At 48.9% G+C, this 13,638-nt stretch overlaps 1 protein-coding gene across 3 annotated transcripts in view; it reads right to left on the bottom strand.

Annotated features, from left to right (window-relative positions):
- Window positions 1-5,632: 5,632 nt before the first annotated feature.
- Window positions 5,633-13,638, bottom strand: part of CACNA1E (calcium voltage-gated channel subunit alpha1 E) — a 326,283-nt gene continuing 318,277 nt past the window's right edge. For 2 of the 3 annotated variants that reach the window (XM_061161262.1, XM_061161263.1), the window contains 3 exons: window positions 9,764-9,944; window positions 8,509-8,699; window positions 5,633-6,721 (listed from right to left, as the gene is read on the bottom strand). In XM_061161262.1, the coding sequence (XP_061017245.1) occupies window positions 6,191-6,721; window positions 8,509-8,699; window positions 9,764-9,944 (903 nt within the window). In that variant the 3' untranslated portion in view covers window positions 5,633-6,190. Of the gene's footprint in view, window positions 6,722-8,508; window positions 8,700-9,763; window positions 9,945-10,980; window positions 11,110-13,638 lie in introns of all 3 variants that reach the window. The other variant, XM_061161261.1, reaches the window with a different exon arrangement.

Genomic DNA, 13,638 nt, shown 5'->3' with positions numbered 1-13,638 from the left:
GGGTTTTTTTAAATCTTTTCATAAAGACATAAACTTTCTATTTATTGGTTAAAGATGTCCTATAAAAATCCTACATCCATTTTATTATTTCCTGGGCTTTCCCTATGTTTTCATAGTTTCTCAGTATTCTAGATAACATATTAAGTTCCTAAAAGGAAAAGAAACCAGAGACAAAAGTGACTTACAAGGAAAAAGAAGATAAACAGGAAACCAGAGGGAGAAGCTAGATTTGGTACTGTGTAACCTTAGATTTTTGACTTAAGTATCACATCATTAAACTGGACGGGAATTAATTCCTAAAGAGAAGCTAATTCAGAAAAACTGCAGAGCACATATTTATCCCTCTCTGCTGTTCTACAGTAGGTCTTTTACCAAGAAAATGCAACTAGCCAAACCAAAACAAAATCAAACAAAATTAAAATAAGCACAAATCCCCTTTTCTCTTTTTACCTGATCTACTCAACTCTTTCAAACCCCCAGAAAAAAGAATTCCAACTCAGCAATTTACATAATAGCACAGCTTATTATAAAATCTCTTCTTGCATTTAGAAGGTCAAGATACTAGCCATGTTTTTGGCATGGGGTGGGAAGGGAGTAGAAGGAAACAAGACTATAAAAATAGAAAGGCAGTTTGGGGACACCCCAGCAACGTGATCAGACTTTAATCTGAGTTCCATTCCTGCTTCTTAGGTGGTGTGAATTTTAAGGGCAGCGTTCCAGGCCCTTGGATAGGATGGGAGGATCTATGAATCTGTTCTCTTTGGCTTGGAGTGATCTCTCTAAGATGCATAAGCTTCAGAGGCTCAAAGCAGAACGGACTTAAGAAAAAGAGGCCATCAGACACCGAAGATGGTTCTGTCTTTTCCTAGTCTTTTGTCCCCCTGCCCCACAAGTGGTATGTCTGTGTTCTCTGATCGGGTGAATTGCAGCACATGGCAGCTGACAATCAGCGCGGCAGGCTGCAGGTGAGCCTGCCCCTGGACTCAGCAGAGAACCATTGGCTGGTGCTCTGTTGGGTTATTAAACCTGGCTACGATGTCCTGGGTGGTTCAGAGAGGAAAAAACAAAAATCAACATGTCCACACAGGTGACAGGGGCAGTGTTTATTGATGTAGGATCTCCTTTGATTGCCTCATGGAAAGGTTGGGTCATAACTCCTGAGTTAATTTCATTTGGTTTTGTTAAAATAAGAGTCTCTAGTGTGGATATATAGTTATCCAATCTGGACCTGACCCCTTCTGGGTGTCTGGAGTTAAACCATCATGCCCTGACTGTCCACTTGCAGGGGGCCCATGCTGTCCTCCTTTCTGACAGCATAAAGTCCCCTCCTGAAACTCCGGAACAGTGCTCAGTGTTCTGGAATTCAGGAGGGAAAGATGGACAGGATAGGTGAGAAGCAAGTGAAGAACAATCTACCCCAAGGCATGGACATGTCTCTCCTCACCCTGATTTTTTGCATTCACTGACATTGGGCCTTTGAGGATCACAAAACATTAACAGACATGAAACTGGTAAGAATAGCAGTGAAAGTTCCTTAATCTTCGGTCTCATAAAATCCCTGCAAAATAGGTGACTTTCTGCTCCCCTCCTGAGATACACATGCCCTTGTCCAATACAACCTCATAAGATGCTGCTGCTGCCAAGTCGCTTCAGTCGTGTCCGACTCTGTGTGACCCCATAGACGGCAGCCCACCAGGCTCTGCCGTCCCTGGGATTCTCCAGGCAAGAACACTGGAGTAGGTTGCCATTTCCTTCTCCAATGCATGAAAGTGAGAAGGGAAAGTGAAGTCGCTCAGGTCATGTCGGACTCCTAGCGACCCCCATGGACTGCAGCCTATCAGGCTCCTCTGTCCATGGGATTTTTCTAGGCAAGAGTACTGGAGTGGGTTGCCATTGCCTTCTCCACTCATAAGATGAGGTAAGAAATTAAAATTTTTTTCAATTTATCCCTGGCATGACCCACTCAAGAAATACTCTGTCCAAAAATGAGACATCCAGAGCAGGCTTTAGAAATAAGGATGTAGTAAAAAAAAAAAAAAAAAAAATTGCAAATTTTTTTAAAACATCAGAATTATTCAATTTTGTTTCATTATTCCAGGAGAGACCTCATTTCCCTGCAGTGGGCATTCGTTGAGTATGTGGACATCTCATACACACCAGCAGTTCTACAGCTCATACTGTTTTAGATCATCTCAGGACTAATCACCAGGTGAGTCCCTGACTGTATTTCATGAGACTCAAGCATGCTTGAAAAGGCAGAGAGCCCAGCAGAAGCAGCTAGGTCAGCAGATAAGCTTGGACTGGGTGGACTTAACATGATCCCCTGAAGAAGGGAATGGCTACCCACTCCAGTTTTCCTGCCTAGAGAATTCCATGGACAGAGGAGCCTGGTAGGCTACAGTTCATGGGGTCACAAAGAGTCTGACATGACTGAGCCAAGTAAGCACACACACAAAACCTTCTTGGGAGCTGCGTCACTGCTAATATGTGGCAAGATGAGGGCTCTGCTGGGAGGATACCCAGGCTCATTATAAAGCCCATGCGAAAGAGGATGAGTATAAGGGATGCGTGCCGACCAGGTGGTGGAACATAGGGTCTTCTCCTTGTGATCCCTGTCAAGGGAAGGCAAAAGCAGAAGATCTAGAGTTCAGCTTCAGAGAACTAGTAGTATTAGGGATCTCAGAACCTCAGGAACACTGAAGGGGAGAAGCAAAACCCAGAATAGAAACAGATTCCTCAGCTAGAGGAGGACACAGCCCCACGTTGGGCAGCAGTGTTCATGGTTCACGTTGAGTGTGGGGGACCCTCAAGGGTACCGTCCCTTCACAATGTAGGGGATTCTATCCTGACTCCAGCCCACAGGGCACCTTGGCCTAGAGCTCTACCCCCTTGTCTGAAGGTCTGCTGGCACTTGGCCCCCTCGGTGACTGAGATTGGCAGAGGGACAGTACATATATAAAGAGAGAATTCTCCACCAGAAGTCTGTCTGGAACCTTAAGTGAAGAGAGGAGTATCTATACACAAAGCTAGTTAGAATCTCTCTCTGCCTTGGTTTCTTTTCCTTCTCTTTCCTTTTTTTCCTCCTTTCTTTCCCCATCACCTCCCTTCTTATTTTGAGGGGATCCTGAAGACTCTTATTAGCAAAGGAAACTGGACATGTAGCTAAAGACTCTTCTGAGGGGACCTACAGTGCTAAGCTTGATCATGCTGTGTACCTCAAGCAAGGTGGTGGTCCACTTGGAATTTTTCAAGATGCTGCCATACTTTTTAATGCAAAGAGAAGCGCAGAGGTTTTGCGATTCAAAAGGGGCCTCTTCTCAAGGGAAAGAGGCAGAATCTGATACCCAGGAATGAATCTCCTGGTTGGCTGCGACAGGCAAGGTTTGGGTTCATATTTATTCAGAGGTGGAAGGAAACCATTATAAGATTATGCTAATGTGTTCCGTGACTTAAGAGAAAATTGTCTTTTATTTTCTGGTCTTAACAGAAGGGCAAATGCAGGCTAAAGGATAAGGAACCTGATTTCTCGGTCAGGGGAAGTGGAATAAAAGAGATGCCTTGGTAAGTTCATGTGTACTAAAAAAAAGCCCAGGGGGCTGGTCAGGGACCTGCATCCACAGCGCGCGATGCCCCGCTCTCTGGGGCCAGGTGCTCGTGCGGATGTGAGTTGGAATTCAGGTGTCCAGGAAGGCTTCCCGGCACAGCACACAGTGTCTGTAATGTCGTGTGCAGGCAAATCCCACTTCTGGTAATTTTGCCAGCCTCCATGTCTCCTGTCGCCATGGCGTAGGGGTCATTTCAACGCCCTTTCTCAAAACACAGTGTGACGAGCTCGCTGGAAAAGCTGCATTGCCAAGGTGGAAGCAAGCAGTTTTGTGCAAAGCAGCCCATAATAGCAGCACTTGGGCAGGAAATGACACTGCGCGGAGGAAACCTTTAAGACAGCACAAGGCTCTGCGTCTTGAGTCTCAGGTTACAACCCAGCCTGCTAGGGTCTGGGTGCTACACGGTCCCAATCCCAATGACCCCCGGGGCGCATACATGTGCTGAGCCGGACAGGAAAGGGAAAACAGTGCTTCAGAGCGGGTGGCCTATGTGTCTGCCTCACTGGTCTCCTGCCGGGGGGACTACTTTGGTTGGGGGCTGACTGCGGCCAGGAAGCGCCATCCCTGTTTAGGGCAGAAGGCAGGGCCATCAGAAATGATTTTGCAGCCACAGCGTTGAATCTGGCTTTTCAGAGCTGATACGATGATACCTTATTTTATAACAACAAAACAAAGCCAAAAAACAAAACAAAACAAACCACCCCAATTTCCTAAGAAAAATAACAGCCACCGACTGCTCCTACCTAAAAGATGACTGCCAGGGCTGGAGGAGGATAAAGAGTATCCACTGTAATCTCAGCCGGGGAGCCTCTGAGTCTCCCCGGGGAAGAGCCCCGGGAGGCAGGCTCCATCCGCTCCTGTCTGGGGGAGGAGTGCCCTGCCTGGTACCCCGACTCCAGGAAATCCTTCCACCTAGTGGTGATGCTGCTGGGGAACTGGTGAGGGGTGTAAAGGGATGGTCCCCAAATGGGTAATCGATACAGTGAAAGGAGCACTGATCAGCCAAGAAAGGGCGCTCTTTCTCAATGCTTCTGAGTTTGGGGGGTTAGGAACAAGGTCCTGAGGTTGTCTTCTGCTCAGCTCCTACTCCGGGGAGGGGTCACGCCCAGGGGGGTATTCAGGACCCCGGGGCTCCAGGCCTATCACTTTGTATTCTGAGGCCCCACCGGAGCCTGCTTGGCTAGAAGCAGCAGCCCAGGTCTAAGCTGAGGTATATTTACTCATCACCTTCAAGTATCCTGACAGACTGATCCTCAACCACACACCAGCTGCAGAAGCTGCCCGTCCGAGGGTCCCTCCCTCACAGGAACAGCTCAGTAAACTCAGATTCTCTCATCGAGGTGTCTCTGGTTTTGGCCTTTCTCATCTCTACGGAAGTCCCTAGCAGGTGACGTGTAGCCCACCTTGTATAGGTGTGTGCGGCCCTCTTGGGGGGTGGCCAGGTCCCTGGCACTGGGGCTCACTGGCCTTGGCACGGCACAGGCCTGGCTCATAGACCAAAGTCTGGGCTGACACTCAGCCAGTATGTGCGAGACAGTGCTGTCCTGCTCCACATACTGAATTACCTCCATAATGGTTGGAAAACTGACTCTTGCTGAGTCCCTGAAGTGCCTCCGCCACACTTACCCCCTCTCAGGGCTCCCCTGTGCCCAGCATCTCCCAGACTGAGGCCTGTTGTGGCATGGGGTGCCAGCGCTAAGGCTGACCTCTGTTCTCATCATCTGGTGTCCTGGCCACACCGATTGTTCCATACTCTGAGAATATCACCCTCACCAGAGCGCCTCAGGCAACTCCCTGGACTAGGGGGAACCTCTTAGCCTATCCTAATGAACACAGCACCTCCTGAGCGGGTGACAGGCTCAGACAGGACTGTAGCGACCAGCGCCCCTGCCTCGACAGTGAGGGCTGCCGGACTATGGCTTGGCTCATTCAGACCAGCCCTTGCTGCTGCCATCACGGCACCCCGACCCCTTCCCCTTCGCCGCTCTCCTCCCTCTGTGCCTCCCACCCTTGACATCCGATGCTCCTGAACTTAGCCTGTGCTTCTTGCGGGGAAGCAAGCCACAGGGAAACGCGTGAGATGCTGTCGCGGCGGCCCTGGTGGCCGTGGTGCTGGCTGAGGAGGAAGAGCTGGTGAGGGAGGCGATTCCTCTCCCGGGGTCTCCACGACTCCCCTGGTGAAGAGCCAGAACGTCTCCCGGGCTTCTCAGGGCAATGCGCACAGACACAGGCTGGCTCGATTTCCCCCCAACGGCTGTAGAAAACTGGGATGGGGGCAAGGGGAGGCAAAGCCATCCGCGTGTCCCTTCTCCCCTGGGAGTAACCCTCGTGGTTCTTGTGTTTTTCTTTCCCTAGCAAAGAGGCAGAACTATGGCAGTGCCCATCTTGCAAAGGGAAATACAGCGATTTGGTGGGTTTCAGTGGTTGGCCTTCTGTCCTTCCCTTCCTCTCCTCTGATAACTGCGCGGTGTCCTTCCAGCTCCTTCCTCCCTCTTCCTCCCCCCCGGGCCGCACTGGCTTCCCAATTCGGGTCTTGGTTTTTCTCCGTGTGAGAGAAGAGCATGCATCGGAGGGGGGAGCAGCCTCTAGCACTTGTCGTCTTCTTCCGTGTCACTCAGGAGGTCGCTGACAGCTCCGCACGTCATGCCCGGTCCAGGCCCCCCGCGCCTCCGCCGCCGATAGTGCCCGTTGGGCATCTGCCAGCTGTGCCGCAGGGGCGGGGCCGAGCCGATGGTGTTGGACCGGCCCAGGCTGGTGGCCACGGCCGCCTCAAAGGTGAGCGTCTCCTCCTCGCCGCAGTCCGAGGCATGGGAGTCTTCGTGCAGGGCCAGGTAGGGCTCGGAGATGTAGCGCTGTGGGGAAGGGTGGCCCTGCCGGGGGTTGGAAGACTCGGGCAGGCCGGCATCGTTGCTCTCCAGAGCTTGGGAGGTCAGTGGGGAGCCACCCTCGCTCCCATCAGCTGGTGGGGAGATGCTCCCGGTGTGTCTCAGCAGAGAGCTGTAGGAAAGGAGGGGCCGAGGCTTGGGAGGGACCGGTGGGAGCTGCCGCCGACTTCGTCGTGGGGTGCTGGAGTCGGAGATGGAGGGGATGGAGCTCTCACTCAGGGACCCCGTGCCCTGTGTGGCGGGAGAAACACGGCACGTTAGCCTGGGTTTGGCATCCTCCCTACTTGGGACCCAGTTAAGCTCTCTAACCCCTGCTACTGAGAGCCACTGGAACCTCCCCCTGTTATTGGGTTGGCCAAGAAGGTCGTCCACGGTTTTCATGAGGATGTAACAGAACACCCAAACGAACTTTTTGGCCAATGCAATACCAATCACAGCCACTCAGGGATGCAGAGATGAAAGGAGAATGAGGAGCCAGTACTACTGGGCGCATCAACTTTCAGTATGCTTACGCATCTCTGTGCTTCCCTGATAGCTCAGCGGGTAAAGAATCCGCCTGCAATGAAGGAGACACAGATTTGATCCCTGGGTTGGGAAGATCCCCTGGAGGATGAAATGGCAACCCACTCCAGTATTCTTGCCTGGGACATCCCATGGACAGAGGAGCCTGGCGGGCTACAGTCCCTGGGGTCACAAAGAGTCAGAAACAACTGAGCAATCAGCACACATGCATCTCTGGCATCAGAAGGTCTGGCTGGGGCCCGAGATCCTTCATCTCTACCAACAACAAGCTCTCAGATGTGGGTTCCATGGAATAAACACAGTGAGTAGCAAAGATTCAGAAAGCTCTATCACGTGGCACGCTAAAAGAAAGCCTTGAAGTTTTAGGAAAGACAACTCCATGGAAGGTGAATGAATGCCCTCGAGTTGCTCTTTCTGGGGTAAGTTCTTGGGAATTGGATCTCAGGACATGGCGAATACCTTCCCTCATCTTCTCCTTCTGCATCGGTGTTTTCATTGGTGTGCTGATGTTAGCTCAGCTTGTATACCCAGCTACTCCATCTGCTGGTTCAGGCCTGACTTGACCTGCTCACCTAGTCCCCAAGGTCCCTGAGCCGGTAAATGGACCTCCAGGGAGGCATTTCTCAAGGTGTGTGTGACCTAGGAACCACCTGCTCGAGATCTTCTTGGAGATTCTTGGGTCCTTCCAAGTGCAGATTTCTGGGTTCTCCTTTCCAATGGGTGTCACTGCTGAAGCAGAAGGTCTCAGGAATGTGCAGTTATAACAAGCCCAGGTGATTCCATTCTGCACTGAAACTCACCACCACTGCTCTAGAAGTACTCCTGTCAACAGCCTCTAAAAGCTGTCTGTGGAAGCCCTTCCTCTTCCCCATTGCCACTGAGTGGATCTGCCATCTGGCCTCTGACAGCCTTGGAGTGAAGCAAGGCAGGGAGCCAGGGACGGTGGTGAGGAGGAAAACAGGGCCAGGGAATGTTTTCACACAGCTCTGGTAGCTATTTCTTAGACTGGGCTTTGTTTCAGCAACAGGGCAGAAGGAAAGATGGTCTTCCTCTTGGGATGGTTGGAAGCTAGATAAATGAAATTGAATTGATTTTTTGTATCCTGTGTTGAGAGAGGAATCACCATTCCAACCAATACTAAGGATCATACAATTAGTCAAAGAAATTTTTTGCCTTCAAAAACCTTCCTTTCCTCTGAAATCTGGCTGAGATATTTATGAACTTATTTGTTGTGACTCTGTAACTCTGAATTCTGAGTACCCAGTCGGACTGACCCCTAGACACCACTGGCTTTCTTGGGGTACTCTCTGATTTTCTGTGAATTTATCTCATTTCTGAATCCATAAGTATTAAGGAGCTAACCTCTGCACAATGGATATAATTTCCTGTGAAGGTGAAGTCTGTGTGAGTGCTGGGTGCACACATTTTGCATCTAGGGTTAAAAGCCCACCCTTCCCTGTCTTCCTGCAGAGGCCTGGCTTCCCCTCCACGCTCACCTGTCTGTTGGGGGTCTGTGACCTGCCTTCACTGGGAGACCGGGACTCACGGCGCTCCGGGGACTCCCAGTCGGCCTGGGTCCCTCGCTCCTCGGAGTTGCAGCGGGAGACGTCGGGAGAGAGAAGATGCTTTCGCTCTTTCGATCGTCCCCGCTCTCTGCCCCCTGAGCGGTGGGTGTCGGACTTGTGGCCTATGAGAGATGAAAAAGCAGTGAATCCTGACTCTGCCCATCCTGGCTGCTGAACAACTCTCACAGCCTGGGACTGAGCCTCTCAAGGACACTGACTTCTGCAGGCATGTCAACAGGTGATCTGAAAGGGAGGCAGAAGAGAAAGGCTGGAAAATTAACCTTTTGTGAAGAGGTAAGTGTGCAAGTTGTCACTGGAAAGACTTACAGATCCAAGGATGCAACTGTTCTCTTCTGCTTCTCTTGGTGCTAGATATAATTAAGGTAGAATCTTTGCTAGCAGTGTGTGGCCCAGGAATCCTCTATGTCTTAAACACGGGTGTGTAACTTTTTAGAGGAAGGGGAATTAGGGCATTAGGGGAAGGGAATTAAGAAGCTTCTATGAATGAAATAATGGATACAGTTACTGTACTGTCCTGAGACTGAAATCAAAGGATTTCACTTCTACTCAGGAAGATCCCCGGGAGGAGGAAGTGGCAACCCACTCCAGTATTCTTGCCTGGGAAATCCTATGCACAGAGGAGTCTGGCAGGTTACAGTCCTTCTTTCCTGCCACTTCCCTGCCCTATGATATGGGGCATGTCCTTGGTTTTTTATCTTTCTTTCTTCATTTAGTAAAATGAAGAAACAGCTTGAATAGCTATTTGGCTCAAGAACAGCTTGAACCAAACTAGTGATTTTCTGTTTTTATCAACATGACCCCTTCCCTTAAAACATAAAACTCAAATACATAAACCGATTCCAGGTAGCATTGTCAGGGTTGAAGTGGAGTTGGTGGGTGAAGCCCAGTGCCTGACAGGGGGTCTCTCATACATCCCTAAGGCAGAGGAGTGGTTTGTGGAAGGCCGTTGAGAAACCTCCACTTTCATGATTTCTGCAGCCTGGTCTGGCAGAAAGAAATCTCATTAGCCTCTGTGATGACTAGGGAGAGTTTTGTTGCTATGTTTCATGATGTGAGTCAGATAAGGAACCTCTTTTATCTGGATTCTGTTGCCATGATTTTTCAGTTCTTGTCAGGATCAGCCCTTCAAGAGGAGGAGCACCGCAGACAGTGAAGACCTTCTCACCTGAGTCAGAGTTCAGACGGTGGGCTGACAGCCTCAGGGAGGAGTGGTAACTCCGGCGTCGCGACTTGTAGGTGTTTTCGCTGCTTCGCTCCATGGAGAATTCCTCCAGCCACGAGGAATTCGAACGCTTATCGCGAATGGTGGAAAATGAACGTCTCATGGAGCTGGGGTCTGTCACCACCTGGAAACATGAGCCCCCGCCCCGCCCAGGAACACAAGATATGGATTAATTACTGAAATAGTCTAAAAGTAAGGAAGACAGAAGACTTAGATGGTTGAAGATTGCCAACTGTCACCTCCTGCGACTACCTCTTGTTCAGACCTTATGCTGGAGGAGGCTGTTCCAGAAAGCATCTTTACGTTAACATGGTCACCGGGTTGTTGCAGGGCTCCTCGTCATGCTCAGGGGAGCAGGGAGCTAAGTGTCCTCTGCAAGCTGCCCAGAGCCATCTACCCCAGGGACCCAGCCAGGACCTGCCGTGAACCTTGAGCTGCTTTGAAATGAGTGAGGGCTACTGTCAGAAAATCTCCACGATGCAAGAGGCATGGCTTTGCCCTTTTGTATCTTGCTCTCCTCAGAGAAGGCGATGCCCTACAGCACTAGAGCTTAGGAGAGCTGGTAACTGAATAGATACTGCAAGGCTCCTGAGAATGCATTGCTCTCTCCATCAGTCCCACCCCAGCTCCACATTAAACTCGGGCAGTTTGATTTGCCACAGATATTAAAACAGATCCACAAAAATTTCTTGTCTCTGTCAAAACTTTGATGTAAGACAGACAGACAGAAAAAAAGAAGCCAGGAAAACAGACAAAGGAATGAGGTGTGGTCTGTGCTAGTTAGGACAGACAGTCCTGACACAGAGCTGTGTGTGTAAGTAACTGCGTGTGTGCTAGAAGAGCCAGGAACAGAGAAAAGGAAGGAAAAACCCATGGGGGACATCCTGGAGAGTATCTCTTGCCTAACCAGTGGAGTTGTGAGGATGTGGAGCCCATCCAGAGGCCCCCCCACCTTTTGCTGGCTGGCCTGTTGTGGCTAGACTGTCATTGGAAACACAGTGTGGAGGAGCATGCTCCACAGAAGGCCCATGAGTCAGCTCTTAGAGAGGCGTGGGAGCAAGTCAAGGGCTCACCTGAAGATGTCAGATGTGTTTTCATAACCCACCAATTCAATATAGCCCAGGAATCCACTGAACATAGTAGTGGTGGTTGCCTTTTACCTGGGGATCCACAGTCAGGCGTGGCATAGAGGATGCCTTCCCAGAGCCCGCATGCTCCTGGGTGTCCGAAGGAAGGTAGATGCCATGGTTAGAGGGCTGCGCGCTTTTTAATTCACTAACCTCTGGCTCCTAGAAATAAACACACAGCCAAGCTTGTGGGACTTGGTTCCATCCCATAGCTTCTCACTTTCAGTGGATGATTCTGCCTCCTCCATATGAAGAATGGCTTTCAGAAGAGAGACATCCATCTCTAAGATCTCAGTTGTAGGTGTATATAGGTTTGTGTTTCTGTGTGCACATATGTGGTATACCAGATGTCCCAAAACAAAGTTCTAACTAGGATTGAGGGGTAAAGATCACCTTTTCTAGTTAAGGACCATCTTAATTATTACTAAACAATGCATCAGATCTTACCACTTTATGAAATTTACTTTCTGTAAGTTGCTAGTGTTGGGTTTATTCTTTTAATCTGAAGAATTTGTCAACTAAATAGCAGTGTTTTAAGGAAAGTTACCAATTTCTGAAATCTTAAGACATGCTTTTAAGAGCTTTCTTATAATTAAAACCAGAAAAGGGTGTGGGTAGCCATCTTTCAAGAATGCTCTAGACTGGTACAGTCCAATAGAAATATACTGCAAACCACTTATGTAATTTAAAATTTTCTAGTAATTACATTTTAAAAAGCAAAAATAAATATGAAACAATAGATTTTGTTTAACCCAATATATACAAATATTCTCATGGCAACATATAATCAATATAAAAATAAGGTATTTTACATTTTTTGGCACCAAGTCTTTGACATGGGTATGTATTTTACACTTATGACATATCTCAGTTTGGACTAATCACATTATAAGTGTTCAGTTACCACATGTGGGCAGTAGCTATTGTACTGGACTATGAGAGCATTTGAGAGCTTTAATAAGTTGGATTGGAAACCTCTAGATTCCTGCCCAAATCATTTAATTTTCCTGGTTAAGGAAAGTTAGTTTGACAAATGTACATGCTCTATATAGACAGCTAGTATCACTGCATGAAGAGTAGAGCTGCTTTAAAAATGTTTATACTGGCTACCCAACAAAGAGAGCTAGGAATATTTTGGACATCTGGAGAGTATACCAGAAAAAGAGCATTTTATATTTAGGAAATGACACCCTAAAAACATGGGTGTATGAGTAGGGTACTGTTAAAGGCAAGGGTGTCTAAGACCCCCCCTTGGCCTCCATGACCATTTGGCCGAGGGGTCCCTGGTATGAATGGGAAGCACTGCCTTCATGGGACGGGATATGTGCACTCGAGGAAGTTATGGTGTTTGCAGTGTATGCTTTATATAGTACACATGTCCGACCTGAAACAGATGTGCTAATGCTGCAGTCTGTGTGGTAACGACACTGCAGGCTATGGGTGTCAGAGGTGGTGCGAGACATACACAGATCACAGCCATTCTCCAGGACATGGAGCAGGAGTACACAGCGGTGAGTGTGTAGCACGGGCTGACACCTGAACTGGGTTACAGACACCAGGACTGACAATGAGATGAACATAGATCCAGAAAGTCCTGGCACTACAGCTCAGCCCTGGGGAACCTGCAGGAAGGATGATGTAATAAAGCCTCCCTGTGAAAGAAAGAACACAGTATTGAGATTTTTCTTAGCAGACACAGCACCAGGCAAGCCATAAAATGATGAGAGGTCCCTTTAAACTGTCTGTACCAATGAGGCCAGGGCCTTGGGGCTAATTTCCTCAGAGAGGAAGGCAGGGAATTACTCCAAGGATTTTTACCTACCTTACCAAGAACACCTTCAGGCTGCCACTCACACAATGAGGAGAGGGGAGGCTCTGGTCTGGTGGTCTCCCCAGTACAGCCATGCATAATTCCAGGTTTCCTCAGTCACAGGAAATGGAATCACTCATGTGCCGGTGCTACTGAAGTATCTATTCTCTTTCGAAGGGCACCCATCCCATCAGACATGCCACCCACAAGCAGGCCATACCCACGCTCCATCCACACATACATTTGGGAAGCTCTAGGGTATGCAGAGGCATACCCTGGGAGAGGTCAGGGGAAAAATGAAGGGGTGAGAAGTGCATCAGAATCTAAGTGACATGGAACTCACTTAAACTGTCTATATAGACTATTGCAGTGGTCAGGTTTGACCCCTTTTTCTCTCCAGACCAATCAGCACCTGGGCTTTAATTCAAAGCTCCAGAGGGAACTTGACCTCACGGCTTCTGAACTAATAATAGGAAACTCTGTCATCTCTGGGAATCCTATTTTAGCTTTGTATTAGTAAAATCCAAAATTCCATCTGCCCTCTTATCTCTAAGTTTAAACTCTATTCAATAGAGTTCTTAGACATTTTGCCCATTTCTGCTGATGAAAATCTTTAGGTTCACGAGCGTGATCTTAGGGACCTCTTTGAATGTATTTGATCTCGTAGAATGGTGACCACAAGGGCCAATTTTCCTGAACTCACACAGAGCAGAGGCATGAGATTCTTCTGTATCTCCCAGCAGACAGCTAGTCACTGATAGAGACCACCCCTGAGTTCTCCAGGAGGCAGGTGGCATTCCTAGACCACATGACTCTGCCTGGTTAGGGCCACTCATTCTTATGCTGACTCATCCTAAGGCTCCCAATCAAAGGCAAGATTT

Source organism: Dama dama, chromosome 14 (assembly GCF_033118175.1).
Source record: "Dama dama isolate Ldn47 chromosome 14, ASM3311817v1, whole genome shotgun sequence".
NCBI lineage: Eukaryota > Metazoa > Chordata > Mammalia > Artiodactyla > Cervidae > Dama > Dama dama.
This window is presented reverse-complemented; position numbering and strand designations above follow the sequence as displayed.